This window comes from Mesoplodon bidens, assembly GCF_964165515.1.
Source record: "Mesoplodon bidens genome assembly, chromosome: 15".
Lineage (NCBI taxonomy): Eukaryota > Metazoa > Chordata > Mammalia > Artiodactyla > Ziphiidae > Mesoplodon > Mesoplodon bidens.
Window position 1 is genome coordinate 8,513,209 of NC_138171.1, and position 20,785 is coordinate 8,533,993.

The window sequence follows — 20,785 nt, forward strand, 5'->3', positions numbered from 1 at the left end:
TTCCGTTAAATATTATTGGTAGACTTTGTTCTTAGAGTTCCTTCCTGCTCGATTCAGTAATTTGCTTCCCCTTCTATGAAAATTGGAGGATAAATTTTTAAGAATTAACCAAATCCCATTTTTCATCCCCAATCTGACAGTGGGTGTATGCAGGTGATGTGCTCCCAGAAGAAGAAAAGTAAAGACGTGATGTTTGTCTGGAGAACATTGTTGCTGAGCAAATGATGCCCTTTGTGCCGCTGGGGCAACCAAGTGGGAGAGGAAACATAGCTCCTCCCTTTAATCCCAGACAGCCTGTGGCTCGAATTTCCAACAGATGGAAAAGAGTAATGGGTTTCTGTACCAGTCACCATTTTTTAGACAAATTTTCCTGTGTTAAACTGCCTGTTAGACACTGATTTCTTGGCACAAAGATTCAAAATGCAACCAGTATGCACAATCGGTGGGGACATCTAGATGAGGTAGACATTCATCACAAATAGTTCCAGACAAGGCTTTTTTTAGCCTTGATCATCCTGCCTTCACTTGTATTTTCACTTGGACAATGCAGACCTTGCTTAGAGAAAGACGAAAGCCAGTGACAATGTACAGTGGAAGGAAGGTGCCAGAAGTTCCATATGCGTTTTATTATAGGCAATCAAATTAGGATAAGGCAGCACAACTTCTCAACATGACAAACTGTGATCACTTAACTAGCGTTCCTATCTGTTTGCCCTTTGAAGCCAACAGAAAGGAAAAACATACAGGCCTCTTCCATATGGATGAAAAACAAGCTGGCACCATGGACACCTGTTTGCTTAAAAAGAAGTTTCCAGATATGTCCTGGAGAACGCCTGTGTTTCTATCTAAAATTTCTGTTTGCTGAGAATGATCTGCAGGCCTCATGAGAATAGCAAAGACGTATCTGTAGTTAAGGATAAAGATCCTACAAATAACCCAATATTTAAGGCATAGGTCACAAACTGGTGGCCTTGGGCTGGATCATCTTCCAAACTGTGTTGAGTGTGGCCCTCTGGCTGTTTTTTAAAATTTGGAATTAGTTGCCCACATTTTGTTTTAATTTTAATTTTTAATAGATAATACATTCACATGGCTCAAAATAAGAAACTATGAAACGGTATACTTTTCTACCAGTGCCACCCGCAATAGATAATCACTGTTTGTATTTTTAAATGAGTCTTTCTTGAGCATATATAAGCAAAAGACAAGTATAAATTCACATTCCTTCTTTTTTAAGCAAATGGTAATATAATATACACTCTGTTCTATTCCATGCTTTTTTTTCCAGTTAACACTACTTTCTATATCTGTACAGCTTCCTCATTTGTAACACTTGCATAGTTTTCCAATGAATGGATGTACCATGACTTATTTACCCAGGACCTTACTAATGACATTTGGCAGGTTTCCAAACATTTGCCATGACCTCATTGTAGTGAATAAGCTCGTGTATTTGTTATTTCACACTTATGTGAATTGAGGTTTAAAACCAGCTCTTAGGAGTGGAATTGCTTGGTAAAAGAATATATTCTTTTCTTTTTTTTTTTTTTTTTTTTTTTTTGCAGTACGCGGGCCTCTCACTGCTGTGGCCTCTCCCGCTGCGCAGTGCAGGCTCAGCGGCCATGGTTCACGGGCCCAGCCACTCCGCGGAATGTGGTATCTTCCCAGACCAGGGCACGAACCCGTGTACCCTGCATCGGCAGGCAGACTCAACCACTGCGCCACCAGGGAAGCCCCTCTTTTTTAAATTTTAGTTGATAATGCCAAAATTTCAGCCCTCCATCAGGACTGAAATAGTATATACTTCAAGCAGTAAAATATGAGGGCCATTGAAAAACATATGGTCATTTCCAGTTTTTAGCCATTACAATAAAGTTTTTATAAACGTTAATATATGGGGTTTTGTGTGAATGTCAGTCTTCATTTCTCTGGGGGAAAAAAAGCCAGGAATGTAATTGCTAGGTTATATTGGAGTTGCATATTCAGTTTTTTAAGAAACTGCTGAACTTTTCCCGATTGGCTGTACCATTCTACATTCCCATCAGCAGAGTATGAGTGATCTAGTTGTTCTGCATCATTGCCAGAATTTGAAACTGTCACTGTTTTTCACTTTACCCATTCTGATAGGTGTGTGGTGACATCTTATTGTGGTTTTACTTTGCATTTCCCTAATGGCTAATGAAACTGAACATCTTTCGTTTGCTTATTTGCCATCTATATCTTTTGTCCAGTGAAATGTCTCTTCATGTCTTTGCCATTCTCTAATTGGATTGCTTGAATTTTTTGTTTGTTTGTTTGTTTTACTGTTGAGCTTTGAGAATTCTTTATTTATTCTAGATTCTGGTCCTTTGTCAGATAAATGGTTTGCAAATACTTTCTCCCCCTTTCTAGCTTTTTTTCCATTAAAAAATGTATTTATTTATTTGGTTGCACTGGATCTTAGTTGCGGCATGCGGGCTCCTTAATTGTGGTATGCAAACTCTTGGTTGCGGCGTGTGGGATCTAGTTCCCTGACCAGGGATTGAACCCGGGCTCCCTGCACTGGGAGTGCAGAGTCATAACCACTACGCCACCAGGGAAGTCTCATTTTTTCCATTGTTTAAATAGGATCTTTCACAAAGCAAAATCTTTTAATTTGGATGAAGACCAGTTCATCATTTTTTCCTTTTATGGATTATGCTTTTGATGTCAAGTCTAAGAACTCTTTGCCATAGATCCCAGAAATTTTCTCTTATTTTCTTCTAAAAGGTTTTTTTCGTTTGTTTGTTTGTTTTGTTTGTTTGTTTTTTGACCTTGCTGCACAGCATGTGGGATCTTAGTTCCCTGACCAGGGATTGAACCCGTGCGCCCTGCAGTGGAAGCACAGGGTCCTAACCACTGGACTGCCAAGGAATTCCCCTGAAAGTTTTATACTTTACATTTTGTATTTAAGCCCTTGGTCCATTTTGAGTTAATTTTTGTATAAGGTATAAAGCTTAGATTGAAGTTCTTTTTTTTTTTTCTCCCATGCATGTCAAATTGTTCCAGCACCATTTATTGAAAAGATGATCTTTCCTCTATTGAATTGCTTTTGCACCTTTGTCAAAAATCAGTTGGGCACATTTTGTGTGGGTCTATTTCTGGGTTCTCTCTTCTGGCCCAGTCAACTATGTGTCTATGCTTCTACCCACCAGTACCACACAGCCTTGCTTACTATAGCTAAATAACAAGGCTTGAAATCAGGTAGGCTGCTTCTTCCCACTTAATTCTTTTTTTTCAAAATTGCTTTAGATATTCTAATTTCTTGGACTTACAAATTTTAGAATAATCTCATCTATCTCTACAGAACATCTTGCTGGGATTTTGATAGGAATTGCATTAAACCTGTATATCAACTTGGGAGGATTGACATCTTTATTGTGTTGAGTCTTCCAGTTCATGAACACTGTATGTCTCTCTGTTTGTTTATATGTTCTTTAATTCCTTTCATCAGTATTGTATAGTTTTCTGCATATAAGTCCTGTACATATTTTGTATTTCATTTTTGCTACAAGTATAAATGGTATTATTTTCTAACTTTATTGACATGTAACTGGAATATAATTTTTGTGTAAGTTTAAAGTGTACAACTTGATGACTTGATACACGTCTATACTGCAAAATGATTACCACAGTAGGGTTAGTTAACAACTCCATCACCTCATATGATTTCCATCTCTTTCTTGTGATGAGGACATTTAAGATCTACTCTCTTAGAAACTTTCAATTATATAATACAGTATTGTAAATTATAGTCACCATGCTGTATATTAGATTCCCCAGAACTTATTCATCTAATAACTGGAAGTTGGTACCCTTTGACCAACATCTCCCCATTTCTCCCACCCCCCAACCACTGGCAATCACTTTTCCATTCTCTATTTCTATGAGTTCAGCTTTTTAAAATTTCACATATAGGGCTTCCCTGGTGGCGCAGTGGTTGAGAGTCTGCCTGCCAATGCAGGGGACACGTGTTCGTGCCCCGGTCCGGGAGGATCCCACATGCCACGGAGCGGCTGGGCCCGTGAGCCACGGCTGCTGGGCCTGTGCGTCCGGAGCCTGTGCTCCGCAACGGGAGAGGCCACAACAGTGAGAGGCCCGTGTACCGCAAAAAAAAAAAAAAAAAAAAAAATTTCACATATAAGTGATATCATACAGTATTTGTCTTTCTCTGACATTTATCTCTTAGCATAATGCCTTCAAGGTCCATTCATGTTGTCACAAATGGCAGGATTATCTTCTTTTTCATGGCTGAATAATATATATCATATACAGTCTTCTTTATCCATTTGTCTGTAGACAGACACACTTGTTGTTTCCATATCTTGGCTATTGTGAATAATGCTGCAAAGAGACATCTCTTCAAGGTTCTGCTTTCATTTTCTTTCCCACGAGTGGGATTGTGGGATCATATAGTAGGCCTATTTTTAATGTTTTGGGGACCCTCCATACTGCTCTCCATAGTGGCTGCAGCAGTTTAGGTTCCCACAAACAGTGCACAAGGGTCCCTTTTCTCCACAGCCTTGCCAACATTGTTATCTCTTGTTGTGTGATGATAGCCATTCTGACAGGTGTGAGGTGATATTACATTGTGGTTTTTATTTGCATTTCTACGGTGTCTGGCTGATGGAGAGCAGTTATTGTCTAAAAGCTTTCTGTCATATGCTAGACTGGCCCTTTCCTGGCCCTTTGGTTCAAGCAGGCGTTTTGAGAGGGTTTGCCCATCGGTGTTTCCTGGTCATTGGCTTCTCCAACTCCAAGTCCAGGATATCTGCAGCAAAAGGAAAACCCAGGGAACTCAGCACCGTCTTGTTGTTGAGGTGCCTAGCTGGCCTGCCTTCTCCTCTCCACCACTCGGAGTCCTTTTGTGTTTGTTTTCTACATAATGTCCAGGATTTTCCACTGTGTTTACTGGGAGGAATGAGGGAAAGTCTATATCCTCCTTCTTCCTGGAAGCAGAGTCTTACGCTCTTTTTTTAAAACCAGCCTAAGAAGAGAAACGTATTTCACAAAAAGGGCTCAAGTTCAGTTTGAGAGACCATAAACTCTCACTTGGGAAGAGCCCGGGGCCAACAAGCCAGCTCCCTGCCCTGGGCCAGCAGGGTCTGTCATCCCTGAGCTGCGCCCCGCGTCTGGAGACAACCCTGCACTGGGGGAATCAGGGAGGCATCTTCAGAGATGCCTGGACAAGATGCCACAGGGCTGAGCAGAAAGTTATGGAGAGGCCCCTCCGTTCCCAGAATTCTGTCAAACTGTTTCTCCTCCAGTCCGAGTCCTCTATCCTGGGTGAAGACATACCAGTAGTTATCTCTCTTGCTCAGAGGCTCTCCCCCGTGGCAGGTTTTCCCTGATGGCAACCAGACCCATGCGACTGCCCTGCGTTTTACTGATTTGTTTCCTCTTCAGCTGACCTCCCTGTGGTTCAGTTTATCTCCAGGAAGTTCACTAACGCTCCCTGTGTGTCCAGCCCTGGGATCACAGAGAAGAACCATGCCCCCTGTTCTCCCGTAGGAAGCTCCGAGTCTGGGACCTGGGGGTGACCAGACGCAGACCCTTCCATTCACTGCGGTGAGAGCTAGGGAGCCCAGGGGCTGTGAGACCACAGTGGCTTAGAGCAGCTGACCCAGCCTGGGGGGTCACAACCCCCCCCCCAGAATAGATGCCTTCCCCACCTGCACGCACACTTCTTAGAGAATGTCACTGCCTGTCAGAAGCAGCCTCACCCTGGTCACCCTCCGTTCCCCCATTTTCCTCATTTTCTCCCTTGCACTCTTCACTGCCTGAGTCTTCTGTGTTACATTTATTGGTTTATCTGTATTTTTGTTTGATTCTGTTTTTCTCCCCTGCTGGAATTTCAGCTCCCTGAGGAGAGGCCTGTGTCTCATTCACCACTGTATTCTTTCCCAGTGCCTTGATCGGTATGAGGCACTTGTTAGACATTTGATCAATAGCTTTTATCGTAATGCTTCATGATGTCATAGGCAGATCCCAAACCTGGCAGTGATTCAAAAGTCCGGCTCAGTCCAACTGAAAAACTTCAGTCTTGTATCCATTTTAACCTTCACCCCAATTCTTTCTGAAATCAGACTCTGACGTGACCATGGGCTGAGGCCCTTGAGGTCTGGAAGGAGTAGGATTTTCTCCTCATTTCTTCTCCTCCTCCCCCAGGTGTGCGAGTTCAGGGTGGAGGGATTGAGGGGAAAGAGCTCTCTTCTTCTGGACCCCTGCTGTCACTACCCTTTCTTGACCATCTGTACCTTTTCTGTCATGGGCACCCAAAGGAGGTCTGGCTCCGGGTCATAGGTGGGGCCTCCTCCACCTCGAAGTTCCCCAGTAGAGCTCTCGACTGCTTCTTCTGCTACGGGGGCTCTTTGCCCCACACTCCAGCCCCAGCCCAGAAACCTTCCACCTAGAAAGCGCCTACTTTATAAGCTGCCGCCCAGCAGATGGAGAGGAAGCTCAGTGTGACTCCCGGTGGCCTGCTCTAACCACCTTGCCTTTATCTGTATCTCAGTTGACCTGAACAATCTACCCCTGAAACCCTCCCCACCCCCATCCCCACCTCATCCTTTTCTACATGTCTTTCACGCCCTTTCCTCTGTCTGAAATTCCTCAGCACGCCACCCTTCCCCCACCTCTGTATGTCGACCTGTAGCTCAGGCTCCAGGGCCGAGGGCAGACGCCGCCTCACCTTCACATCTTCCTTGTCCCTCTACTTCAGCTGTTCTCAACCTTGGTGCACATTGGAATCACCCAGGGGCTCTAAAAATACTGATGCCTGAGCCTCACCTCCAGACATTCTGATCGAATTGGTCCGGGTGGCGTCTGGGCATTAATACTGGTTGAAAACGCTGTGCAGGGCTAAGTGGGCTAGTGGAATTCTTTTACCTTTTTATCCAAGTACTTATCCCCCTCTGCTGGCCTTTATCCACTGTGAGACTAAGCATCTCGAGAGAGGAACGTGTCTGATTCATTTTTGTTGATCTCACCGGGCTCAGAACAAGGCTCAGTAACTTAAACTATGATAGTAACAATAATGATAATAATAATAATAATAGCTAGCATTCACTGCATGTTTACTATGTGCTACACGCCACGCTAAATCCTGTCGATGGATTATCCCATTTACGCCCCAACAACTCTGAGAGGCAGGCGCTACTGATTCCCCTTTTACAAATGAGCAAACCCAGGCACAGATGTCAGGGAACATGCCCGGGATGGCACTGGTGTGAAGGATGGAGCAGAGAGTGGAGTCTGGGCGGGCTGGCCTCAGAGCCCGTGCTGATATCATGTTGCCTCTGTACAGTTTGTACATGGTCAGAATTCCCCCATCAAGCTATTGAGTGAAGGTGAGTAAATGAGTAGTTGGAAATAAATAACTATTTCCTAGGCAATAGCTCCATCAGGCCTAGTGGGGCACCTCTCCATTAGATTTAGTCCTGGTACCACTTTCATAATGGCTCATGTTCCAAACACCTGCTTGATGATTTATGTAATATTTTTTTAATTAATTAATTCATTTATTTATTTTTGGCTACATTGGGTCTTCGTTGCTGTGTGCAGTCTTTCTCTAGTTGTGGCGAGCGGGGGCTGCTCTTCGTTGTGGTGCATGGGCTTCTCATGGCGGTGGCTTCTCTTGCTATGGAGCATGGGCTCTAGGCATGCGGGCTTCAGTAGTTGTGGCACACAGGCTCAGTAGTTGTGGCTCGTGTGCTCTAGAGCGCAGGCTCAGTACTTGTAGCGCATGGGCTTAGTTGCTCCGCAGCATGTGGGATCTTCCCGGACTAGGGCTCAAACCCATGTCCCCTTCATTGGCAGGTGGATTCTTAACCACTGCGCCACCAGGGAAGTCCTGATTTATGTAATTTTTTTTTTTTTTTTTTTTTTGCGGTACGCGGGCCTCTCACTGTTGTGGCCTCTCCCGTTGCGGAGCACAGGCTCCAGACGCGCAGGCTTAGCAGCCACGGCTCACAGGCCCAGCCGCTCCGCGGCACGTGGGATCTTCCCGGACCGGGGCACGAACCTGTGTCCCCTTCATTGGCAGGCGGACTCTCAACCACTGCGCCACCAGGGAAGCCCATGTAATGTTTTTAATTTAACATTTTATCTAAAACTTTTCTACTCAACTTCATCCAAGCAAAAATATCCATTGTACCAAAGAAATATCTTTCCAAAAAGCACTTTTAAAGATTAACCTCGTGTGTGTACATGCACATGTATGTGTGCATGTGTGTGCACCACCTAAAGTAACCTCACCACCCCTGTAGGTGTACCACACTTATCTGCTATAAACAGAATGTTCAGCCATCCTCCTTATCAACCTACTTAACAACCTGGATCCAAATTATACCTAGGAATTATAAAAAGTTCCACTCATTAGAGTTCTATTCTAATATGAACAGTAAGTTATGTTAGAACCTGTTTAAAAGTTCATCTCTTCCCAAGTAAAACACGTTTTGCCCAGAATTAACTAGAAAAGCCGAGAAGCTTGTTAAGGCCATGGCTTCTATCTGCATTGGCTTTATGAAGTTCCAGCTCTTTAAGAGACATTTCACAAGAAGCACTGCTCCATTTAAGAAGGAGTGCTGGGCTGAGGGAAACCCTGTGGGATACAAGCATTATTATTACTTTTTAAAATATTCACCGAAGTGTGTTTATGCATTTTTATCACTGTTCCACAATAACCCCGTTTTTAATGCAGGCTATTCTGGCCCAGTCCTTGGCATTAGGGTAAACCCACGTGCCAAGTGAGTGTGTGGGAGGAGGTGGTCTAGAAACTCAGAGAAGGGAGTAGGTTCCATGGGTGCTGTGACCCAGAAAGACTTCAGTGGAGAAAATAAACTTGAGCCCGAGCCTGAAAAATGAATGGGTTTGAGGTAACCTGGCTTGGCCCAAGGTCATGGGAGTGAACGTGAAAAAAGGAGGATATTCAGCATGCATCCCACCCTCCTGGGTGAGTTAGAGAGGAAAATCCGTCCCAATAGCACAGCCTTCGCACAGTTAACTCCCAGATCCTGAAAGCGGAATGATTATTTTAAAACATCAGTACTTTTCTTTTCAGTTGATACAATTCACCACTGCGGGGATTGTGGGAAATCAAATAGAGGCATCTTCCATGATTAAACTGGAAGACCACGAAATATTGGCATCATACATAACCTCTGTGCAGAATTGGGAGAAAAGGGTTTTTGTTTGGGATGCAACGTGCACTGCTGTGTTTGTTAGCCTCTGGCTCCAAACAATGTCCCTCCAACTAACTGCAAATGCTGATTATGTTAGAAAGAGGGGGCGGGGAAGGAAGAGTGACTCTCATAAGCTTCTGATTGTTCTACAACCCCGTGGGCAGAAGAAGTATGGCTGGAATTAGGGGGTAAGGGAGACAGGGGCGCGAAGCAAAAATATTACTTTGAGAGTCCACATTCAACAAGTTACAACCATGAAAACTCTGTCTTGTTCCTAGGACATAGCTGACGGCACGGGAGACGAAGGACAGGAAACCCCAACTGTGAGTTGCTCTGTCCCCGGGGTCCCTGAAGGACTGGAGGTGGCAAAGGAGGACCCCCAGACAGAGAATAATAATTCCATCATGAGCTTCTTTAAAACTCTGGTAAGCAGTTTCATCTCCTTTTCTATTCTATTCCTCAAAAGTTTTGTTGCTCAAAAGTTTTGTTAGATCTAAGAATGATGCATACTTGAATGTTATTGCTCTAAACGGCTTGATGCAGCTGGGACATTGGAGAACAGGGACAAGATGTGCTTCGTAAGGGAACTGGCTTTCAGTGAAGGAGTCTTTAGTTGCTGCGAACTGTGAGATTAACTATACGACATGAGCTATGTGGTAGTAGAATGCTACCGCAATTGGATATCATATGGTCATTGATCATAAAAATAACTGGAAAATACTTCCTTGAGTTGCTGACCTATCAAAGCGTTTTTGCCACTCAAATGGCAAATAAAACTGTAGAAATCACTTTCTATCTTGTTACATCTGAAGCTCCCATTTGACTGGGTGGAGGCAGGGACCCACATCTTGCATTGCTTGCTCCTGTCTGACTCTTTAGACCCCGCAGCTTGGCACCTGCCAGACACTCAAAACTGGGCTGAATGAGTGAATGCATAATTAAACAGACAGCTCCAAGTGTTTGGGCTATTCCCAAAGGCCAAGACCAACTTCAAAAGATAAAACAGGGCTTCCCTGGTGGCGTAGTGGTTGAGAGTCCGCCTGCCGATGCAGGGGACACGGGTTCGTGCCCCGGTCCGGGAAGATCCCACATGCTGCGGAGTGGCTGGGCCCGTGAGCCACGGCCATTGAGCTGCGCATCTGGAGCCTGTGCTCCACAACGGGAGAGGCCACAACAGTGAGAGGCCCGCGTTCAGCCAAAAAAAAAAAAAGAAAAGATAAAACAGAAAAAGTCAACCGAATGTGCCACAAACACCAAAGGGTTGTACATTTGTTTGGATTAGTGGTGGACTTGTTGGAAAGTGTGTAGCCATCCAGGAGACAGTTTTGAATGTGGTCAAGCTCTTAGTGAATGTATAAGATCTGATGCATTTCATTATAAAATATTAACTTTGTTAACTTATGTATACTTAGGTATTACCCAGAAGTCCATGGGTTTCTACTAAATTAAAAGGACTTCTCATTACATTCCTTACTTGTAGAGTGAAGTGGACCACCCTAAATAAAAATATGAAATAGGGAATTCCCTAGTGGTGCAGTGGTTAGGACTCAGCACTTTCACTGCCAGAGCCCAGGTTCAGTCCCTGGTTGGGGAACTAAAATAAAAAGAAAGAAAGAAAGAGAAACACCCTACAGAGCTATGGTTTTTAACATTTGTTTTTTCTCAAACTTTTAAGGTTTCGCCTAACAAAGCTGAAACAAAAAAAGATCTGGAAGACACGGTAGGTCATTTGAAGTGTGTTTGTGTTTGTGTTTGTGTGTAGAATTGGATTTGGATTTATGTATGCGTCTTTGTTTTTTGAATTTTGTGTGCGTGTGATATACATACACACATATATATATATTTAGCAATTTAATAGTGCTGTTAGATTGTCTTTAAAATGTTCCACTTACGTTAATGGTATTTTAATGAAAATTTTGGTGGGAAGTGTGAAATATGTGCCAATTCTGGCTAAATAATATCATAGAAACCAATTTCTTATACAGAATAAAAACAGAATACTAATAATTATATATCATCTTAGTCTTTTTAGTTGTGTGTAGAGAGACCCAGGGAATACGGTAAAAGTTAGCCACTGGAAATGCGAAAGTCATGAGACTCAATTTAAAGCAGATGTGAGCTGCTAGATTTTGGTTTTTAAAAAATACGTCTTGCTTTGTTTTTCCTGTAATTTGAAAAAAATTAGTCTCCGCTGCAACGGCAATTGCTTGGTGGCATGAAGTAGTCACCAGTTGACACTTGCCAAATGAAGGAACATGTAGGGGGTTAGGATGCCCTAGAGCGTGTGTGCGTTTTCGCTTCATCCTAGAAATTCAGCCAGTTCCCCTCAAAGTACATTTTGTTTGGAATGACTACTTTCTAGAGATGTTTTCCCTTTGCACTTGAGAGAACCGATTTCCTTTCGTAGAACACGTGGTTTAAATTTCACGGGAATCATGAGGGAAATTTAACTTGGTGACAGATAAATGTCTTGTGTCCTCCTTTTGATAACTGAAAGTGCTTCGAAAGGCACTGGGACCAAACAAATGGCTTGGCCAACCCAGTATATCTGCTCCCCATATTTGAAGGGGCTAAGTTGTGAAAAGGATCCCAGAATTTGTCTCAGAAGACCTGTGTTCGAGCCGCCGTCCTGCTACTTGATAGCTGTGTGATCCTAACCTGTCTGAACCCAAAGTTCCACATCTGTAAAACTGGGGCAATAAAAATTCTACCTCCCCAACCCCAGAACTGAATGAAGGTGTGATAGTGCCTGGTAAACCATGGAGCTCTATTCAAATGTAGGTGAACCCTATTTCCATAATCACAGCAGGACAGACTGAACATCAGGATTACATCTGTATTGTACTGATTGGGTCCTCTAGAATTTTCTTCTTCCATTGAAAAAAAGATATATCTGAGGTATCTACGTGCATTTTCCCATAAGGTTATTTATTTGCTACAAGGCAGCTAGGGTCAAGTTCAATGAATGGTTGGGCCCGAATGTTTCTCTTTGGGTTCTGTGTCCTGCATTGTTGGAAATCACATAGTCAGCACAATAGGCTATAAACAGTGGGGTATGTGGGTGTGTTGTGTGGCTTCCCGAGTGACCTGATGCCCTCACTCCCTTTAGCTGCTCACGCATCAAGCCTCTTCCCCCACCCAGAATGTGGTCCCAGCTGAAAGTACCTGGTGGTAAAATCTCATGGCCCTGCCCAGAGAGCTATGCGCTCATTGCTGATGGACCTGGATCTCAAAAGCGGGTTTTGTGAATGTAGGTTGTCCGTGATGCCCACAGACTGACCTCTTTCTGCCAACCTGGTTCTCATACTTGCCTTCTTGACATCTTTTCTACTGAAGTTCTCAGATTCATGCTTTTGAAATGTCAGCACTTTTCTCCATCTTCTCATTTGGCCCTGGGCAATTTTTAGCATACTCCACTGCTGCCCACACAAAATCCCCTGCCATTTGTGACTTGAGTCAACAATTCTGAATGGTTGTAGTTGGGCTATTTTAGTTCCAATTTCCCCTCACTTTGGCTCAGTGGACTGACTCACTCTAGAAACATCTTTTGCCCAGGAGATCTGCCCATCTAGAAGTCAGTTGAAATTTTTGTGGGTGATACTGCTTCCCTGAAGTTTCTAATACCGGAAAAGAGGAGATCAGTTCGAGAATGAAAGCCATTTAGTGGCAGTACTTGACTCCAGGATGCAAAAATAAATTGCTTGTCTTCAGGTATTTTTTTCTTCTGTTTCACGTGGCAATAGCATTTAGGTTTTTAAGAATCATCGGGTAGGAACTGCATTATCTTTTTTATTTTTTAAATTTTTTCACCTGGATATTACATGTTCTGTAGACAAAGCTTAAATATCTTGTCATTGTCTTTAGCAAATGGAGCTGCATTAATCTGGGTCATTTAAATAGGTTGCCATGTTGAAAATCAACATGTACCTGAAATAGACTGTGAATTTGCACTTTAACAAACTGTCTTTGAGAGTTTGAAAAAGAAAAGCATTCACATGATGTCTTGTGATTGGGAGATGGGGGTGATATACCGGCAGCTAACTGACAAAGTGGATTACTGCACTTAAAAACAACAGAAAAAAATGCGTTCTGTTTAAAAACAAAGTTCTAAGCTGTGACTGCTGTTGCCCAAAAGGCATCTAAAGCAGAAAGTGTCTGTGATGGACAAGCTGGGCAGAAGACATCCGAGATCCAGGCTAAAGGCACCAAGAAAAAGCATCTGCATAGCCCCAGGCTAGGACTCGCCTTTAGAAAATTCTTTAGGCATAAGGTCTGTATCTTGTTAAAACAGGAGGAAAAATAAGAACCCTGGTCTTCACCACATGACACATGTGCCCATCCTGTATCCAGCCAGGTCCACTCCAGTGAAAACAGAGCCTTGGGTGGTAGAAATCATTAGAGGGGAATTAAGTACTATGTGAATCAAATTTCAGAGATTTTAAGTCCCCAAAATTGTAAACATCTCAGACTACTTTCCTAGTGTGGACCAGGGTTCTGAGATTATTCTTCTAACCTAGTGTTTCCCAAATGTTGAATGTTTGCATACCACCTTCATCGTTTTTGGCAGATATACCACTATTTACTTGATATTTTTATATTGAAATTGACTCACTTCCTATTTAAAGATATCTGTAAAAGAAACTTTGTATTACATCACTCTTGGAAAAGCAGATCATTTTTCATAAGAGGAATGTACCATTATATGGGCAATAAAGAAAGAGCTGTCTCGCTTGTGTTAAGCTCTGAATCTACTGCCATTTCTAGCTTTATGAAAAGGCAATTAGCCAGCAGTAGGGAAATGTTAAAGATTTCTCTACCAGCACCAGACTGAGATTTTCCCCCGAATGGTCTTAGAAAGATGAGAATTGAAAAAGGAAAAGTATTTCCACGATTTTAATATTATTTAATATCATAGCACAATCTAAGGCCATCTCTGACCCCACCAATGGTATGCTTGCTATACTTTGGGAAATGCCCTTCTAACCTCAAGATAACAATTCTGTCTTCCTGTGGTCTGTTCCGTCTCTCCCCTGTATTAACTAAACTTATACTGAGCCCAAATGGAAGCCCAGGCAGAACAAAACAATGAATGAAGGCAGAGCAAGTTCTGTCTCCACGTTCTTGGGAAGTAAAGACAACAGAGAAGTGAGTTTTGGAGATTTCACTCTTCTAATGTCTACGAAAATGCCAGTATTTGCCTGAAACCATCAATTAAAAGGATCCCCTGACTTGGGCCAGCATGCTTGTAAATTAGTTTAAAATATCCACCATTCTCCATTAAGTTGAATGAACTTATTTGAAAAACTTCCCCAGCTGGATGTTACAGTCCTAGGATTGTGTATGCAAATAAAAGCTCCATAGAGAGCTCTCCCAGCGGAATCTATATTTGCATAAACAAACTATGTTATGAAGCCACCCTTCGATTTCCATACAGGGTTATTTTGTCCTGTAACGAGACAAGGCGGTGGATGAGAGACACTGCAATGGGGGAGGGAACATTAAAAAGTGGTACCACTGTACGTGGGCGACCATTTGGTAACTGCTAGTGAAGTGTGTCATGGATCTGGTACAAAGGAATCTAGCTGAATTCCCACGGGTGCTTCGGTGAGTAAGGGGCCTTGAAAGTTTAAGACGCTATGACTCCCTCTCCCCCAACCCCCACAGATCTGCATTTCATCACGACATTCATTTCGTGCCTCCAGAATCTCTCCCCTCCCACAAGTGGACCACCCAAGTTCAGTATTCCTGGGGCTTCCCCAAATTGTTGGCTTCACATCCTGCCAACTGAGTTGACTTTTGGGGTAGGAGAGGATTCTAAAACCACTGGGACAACGGAGAAGAAACAACCCTTTCTGGGATACTGTAACACAGACCTAAGGTTTTGCCTTGAGTTACATTCGGTCTGTTTTTTTACGTCAAAGTAAAGTAAGGGGACAATTCCCAGATGTTCTTAATTCTCCTTTATACAGCAGTGTGGTAGATCTCTTTGGCTTTTTTTTTTTTTTTTTTTTTTTGTGGTACGCAGGCCTCTCACTGTTGTGGCCTCTCCCGTTGCGGAGCACAGGCTCTGGACGCACAGGTTCAGCGGCCATGGCTCACGGGCCCAGCCGCTCCGCGGCATGTGGGATCTTCCTGAACCGAGGCACGAACCCGTGTCCCCTGCATCGGCAGGCGGACTCTCAACCACTGCGCCACCAGGGAAGCCCCTCATTGGCTTTTACCTTCACGCCTAGGACAGTGTTTTTCTTTTCCTCAATTGGTTGTTCTGTCGTCCAAAAAGATAGGAAAACAGGGCCATTAAAATTGACCAGCCAGAGTCCATCAATGAACCTTGTTGCATGATTATGGGAGGTGTAATACTCATCCTCCTTGATTTCAGTGTGACCTAGGACAGAAAAGAAGACATCCAAGCAAATTCAAGGATAAAACGTTATCTTCTAGTTTTGCTCTTAAAAAAAAAATACAGTGGTTACCAATTCTGGTTAACTCCTCGGTTCATTTCTTTTTATGTCAATTTTTTCCTTCCTATAAAAAGAATTTGCTTAGTTTCAAAGCAGAGGAAAGGCTGACATTAATCAATGAAATAAGTTTATTATTATAAATAATAAGGGGGTCAGCGTTTCTTTGCTGAATCTGAATTTTTTTTTTCTTGGCTTAATCACATGCGGTTCCTCAGAATAAAACCTTTTCACACGACCTGCAAACGCTGGACACGACACATGCACACAAAGCAGGACATTGTTTTAGGATGTCTTTGCCACGCCCAGAAATGTTCCCCTCCCCACTCAGGTTTGCTCAATGCCCACCCTCTCCGTAAGGCAGTTAAAATATTAGCAGCTAATATATCATAGGGTTCATAAGCTTACGCCACACATTCATTGTTTTTTGGTTCTTGGTACAATGTTTCCATCTTACTAACACGTCCCCTCTCCCACACTCAACTGTGAAAATGATGAAAACTTCTTGTGGAAGAAGGTAAGGTCATCTGATAGGCAATCTCCAAATCTAATACATTAGAATTTCATGGGTAGGGTTGCCAGATAAATAACAAGTACCCAGTTAAATTCAAATTTCAGATACACAGCAAATAATTTTTGAGTATAAATCTAAGTATGTTCCAGGCCACATTTGGGACATCCTTAGGCAAAAAAATTATTCTTTGTTGATCTGAAGTTCAGATTTAACAGGACATCCTATAGTCTCCCTGTTATTTGCTAAATCTGGCAACCCTACTCAGGGGATTGTCTCCAAAACACATGGATAGAATTTTCGTAATCTCCTCCGTCATGCAGACAAAGAGTATGAGTTCAGTTGGTGCTGTCAGCACACCATTTGGGGCACTTCTCTGGGAAGCGAGGAGATGAGTAGGCAGGGAGAGGATGACCCACGGGGGTGTGAGACTCCACAGCCCTGTAGGGAGGGGGTGGGTGGACGGAAACATGACATGGCAGGATGCTATGTGGGTAGCTCTCTGTGGCCCCTCTCGTACAATTAATTTGTTATTTATTTAATGCCTGTTTGGAGCCAGACACTGGGTCTGATGGGAGGTAGGAATGTAATGGTGACTAAGACATAACAGCCTTACCTTCACAGAACTCATACTCTGGCCAGAGAGATGCATACTCAACAGCTACACAGATATATTTGTTATATTATATTACTATACATATGATAGAGTCATGTCCTTGTCATGTTTTTCGAAGATCTCAGGGTATCTTCCCAGAGCGAAGAGAATTGGCCATTTCCCAACAAAACTGATCAGTACAGATGTGTTTCTCAACTTTTTTCCCATTATCACCCCTCCACCATGAAGCTTCTTGAGATATTTTCTCCCTAATTGCCCTTCTCCCCTTGGAATTTTAGTACAACAGCTACACTTTATCTGTTGATGTACTGTGGCCCTTTTTCTTTTCTTTTTTTTTTTTTTTTTTTTTTTGCGTTACGTGAGCCTCTCACTGTTGTGGCCTCTCCCATTGCGGAGCACAGGCTCTGGACGCACAGGCTCAGCGACCATGGCTCACGGGCCCAGCCGCTCCGCGGCACATGGGATCTTCCCGGACCGGGGCATGAAACCACGTCCCATGCATCGGCAGGCAGACTCAACCGCTGCGCCACCAGGGAAGCCCTACTGTGGCCCTCAGTAGGACCACAGGCAATATAAACATCTAAAAGTTGCCCATAACACACCACCCCAAGAACAAGGGGAATCTCACCCCCCAACTCTCCCCCACGTGGAGTTAAGATTGCTGTGGCTGAGAATGCATATGGCGTAAACGGTTCCATCCCCTGATGGACACAACAGCACATGGAGTGGGGAGACCTTGGTCTGTTGGAAGCAGTGTAGACAGAGTAGCTATTCAGAGTCTGGGTTTGGGTATCAGACTCCCTGGATTCAGATGCCAACTCTGTCGCCTTATAAGTGCAATCACAGGCAAGTTATTTAACCACCTGGGACCCAAATTTCCCTAACTGTAAAATGGACATAACAATTAGTTCCTTCCTCCTAGGACTGTTTGTTGTTAGAACGTTCAATTGCTTAAAACGGTGCCTGGCACTGGTGCCTTTTATTGTTACCATTACATCAGAGTTAAAAGTTGGCCATCTCTGTGCCTAGTCTGCTCGGGCCCTAGTCCCTCTTCAAGAGGCTGAGAGAGAGAGGAGGCTGAAGGGAGCAAAAGGAAAGGGTAAAAACAGCCAAACCAGAGGCGTGTGATGGGCTAAGCAAACTAGACCCGTCCTGTCTAGAAGTCTAGAACTCCAGAACTAGCTTTTTTTGGTAACCCCCATGTGGCTTTGGCTGAGTAGGCTGAGCACATACAAAGGGGTAGCCAGGAGCTGGTCAGGTAACACGGCATCTCTAAGTATAGAAAGGAAAGCAGCAGAATTTAAATCAAAGCAGTGCAGAGCAATGGAGCATCTGCTGTAATGACATGAGCAGGATGGATGGTTTCCTTAAGCCAACAAGAACCCTTTCTTAGAGACAGAAGTGAGGTCAGCCTCACGCCCCCCCACCTCAGAGTCTTGGTCTAACATGGACCCCTTGAGCAAGTGGGGATTTTCCCAAGAAAGCAGAAGGGGGGTTGATGTTGGGGACCACGCCTGGCCACTCCCTTCCTTCCTGCTTCCATCACAGCTCTCGGATGCTTTCTGAGGGCGCTGAGAGCACGCTGTTCTCTGTGCCTGCTGTGCTTCTCCTCCCTCCTGCAGCTAATTTCTAGTCACCCTTCAGGTCATGGCACAGCATCCCGTTCTCTATCAAGCCTTCCTGATGGCCATGATGGATCGAATTTCCTAGTTTAGCCTTTTTTTTTTTTAGCACCAAATCCTTCCCTCCACCCCACAGCACTTATCGTAGTTGAAATGTTACATACATTTGTGGAATTATTTGTTTGGTGTCTCTCTCTCTCTCTCTATGAGGACATGTAACCCCAGCACTCAGTACGCATCTCAGGTCATAGAAGGCAGTCGATGCATTTTTTATGAGTGAATGAATAAATCATGATACTTTCCTCCTATTTTCTGGAAAAGCAAGCAAGCTAGTTGGTGGAGGGCACTTCCCCTTCAACCAGTGCTTGTTAATTTAATTACCATCTAGAGCTAAAACAGCACCAGGTGTCCGAGACCATTTGGAACATGCATAAATGCAGAACCGTCTGAGCTCAGCCATTTTGATTGCACTGTTGATACAAGGCAGAGGTTATTTTAAACCCTAGCATTATGCGGTTTTATACATTTTTAAATGGAACTGGGATTATTCCAGGATCACCTATCACAAAAGTCATTTCTATACATTGGCCCTGTAGCTCCTGACTCGAACATAGAATCTGTTCAATAAATGACTCCTTCTTAGTGTCAAAAAAGTCAGCACAGAAGATACTGTCTTACATCAGAGAGTAAAGTTCACATGATTTGTGAACTCCCTTTGGAGGGGCAACGTGCAGTGTGGAAAGAGCGCCAGATAGGAGCCGGAAGTCTGGATCTGAGACCAGACTGTGCCCCTGGTTAGTGTAGGGTAGATCGTAGACCTCAATTTCCCCATCCATGAAAATTCGGGCATTCGATCAGGTGGTCTCTAAGACTCTTTCCAACGTCAAAAATACTCTGAAACGTCCTGAATTTTTCCACACCCTGTTTTTACTGCCAGATTTTTTTTTCTCTTATTCAGAAAATGTAGTCAAAGATCTGACCTCCCTGGGAATTTAAAGGGTTGTGTCACAAGTCCCTGGACCAAGGATCATTAAAATGAAGATGCTTAAGATGACGAGGTTAGGTCAGGTGAGCCCAGTGTTAAAAATTTTAATGCAGTGTTCACTCACGTTGAGATAAATGGAGACTGTAACTCTCCTAACTCTTCCTTTGTCCCATGAGTCAGGAGGTGGCAGAGCATGGAAATGACAGCCCAGTCACTGAAGAGATCAGATGTCCTGGAATTGGACCTCAGCCTGGCCACTCGGAGTGGGAGAGATGGGGGGAGGGGAGAGAGGGTGGGGGAGAGAAAGAGAAGAGGGACTGAGTGAATAGCATTTGGAGTTTTATATCAATTACAATCCATCCAGTCACATCTAATTTAGATGTGGAGGCGGCATCTAAAAGTGAAGAAATGGGGGTTGTGGATGCTCTTCAAACTCAAACCTCTTCCCTGAGTTCCTTACACAAACTCTATAGACTATAGATCTTTATAGACTAAACTTTGTAGACTATAGATCACTATAGTAATCTCTAAAGCAGAGTGTGAGAGGAAAACTTCAGCACTTCTTTTTTGAAGTATATTTATTGGAACCCATCTTTCATTTCACATTTGGATTAGTAAAACAATACATCTTTATCATGTAAACAAATACGTGTGTACTGAAGGTGCATGTTCAGACTATTTTTACTGCCATAACCATCGTCGAAAGAAGACCAGGGTCCTCAACACGACCTAACATTCTAACAGCCAAGTGCCTCTTCCAATCACTTTGAGTCCTAATGCGTTACTTACATAAACATGTTACATAATGGTTCTATATATTTATTTTTTTTCTGCAAAAGGAATATATCTTGATCTTTTTCCAAGATTTTAACACAAATCCACATCCATGTAGAATATTTGGAAAATACAGAAAATTATGAAGAAAACAGTTGACATGCATAACCCCAGTCCATATTTGTAAAAAAGAGATCTTTTGCTTTTGAAATCCTGAGATCATTTTAAGTTTTTTGAACTCTTATAGGGTGCCGAAAAGTCACCCGCCACTTCAGCCGACCTCAAGTCAGACAAAGGCAATGTTACGCCCCAGGAGCCCCAAGGGGCTGCCAAGAATTCTACATCCACTGAAATAGCAAAGGAAGGTGCCAAGGAAAAGGGGGGCCCCACCTCTCTGCCTCTGGGCAAACTGTTCTGGAAAAAGGTAAGTCCTAGTTTCAAGATTTGGAGAGTCCTTGGGGCTAGGATGACTTGAGATATGGTTTCTATTGGGCCAACTGATGTATTCAGCAATGCTTGGAGTTTCTTGTTCTCCAAAATGATTGAGCTGAAGACTTCTAACTAACCCCCGGGAAAAATGAAATACCTATCGTGTTAGAAGCATGTGTTTTGTGGGAAA

At 43.4% G+C, this 20,785-nt stretch overlaps 1 protein-coding gene across 1 annotated transcript in view; it reads left to right on the top strand.

Annotated features, from left to right (window-relative positions):
* The window catches only part of BCAS1 (brain enriched myelin associated protein 1), a 118,978-nt gene that overhangs the window by 60,057 nt on the left and 38,136 nt on the right, over nt 1-20,785 (top strand). The window contains exons 5-7 of the mRNA XM_081255197.1: nt 9,479-9,625; nt 10,876-10,920; nt 20,414-20,590. Coding sequence (XP_081111323.1) covers nt 9,479-9,625; nt 10,876-10,920; nt 20,414-20,590 — 369 coding nt within the window. The remainder of the gene's footprint in view (nt 1-9,478; nt 9,626-10,875; nt 10,921-20,413; nt 20,591-20,785) is intronic.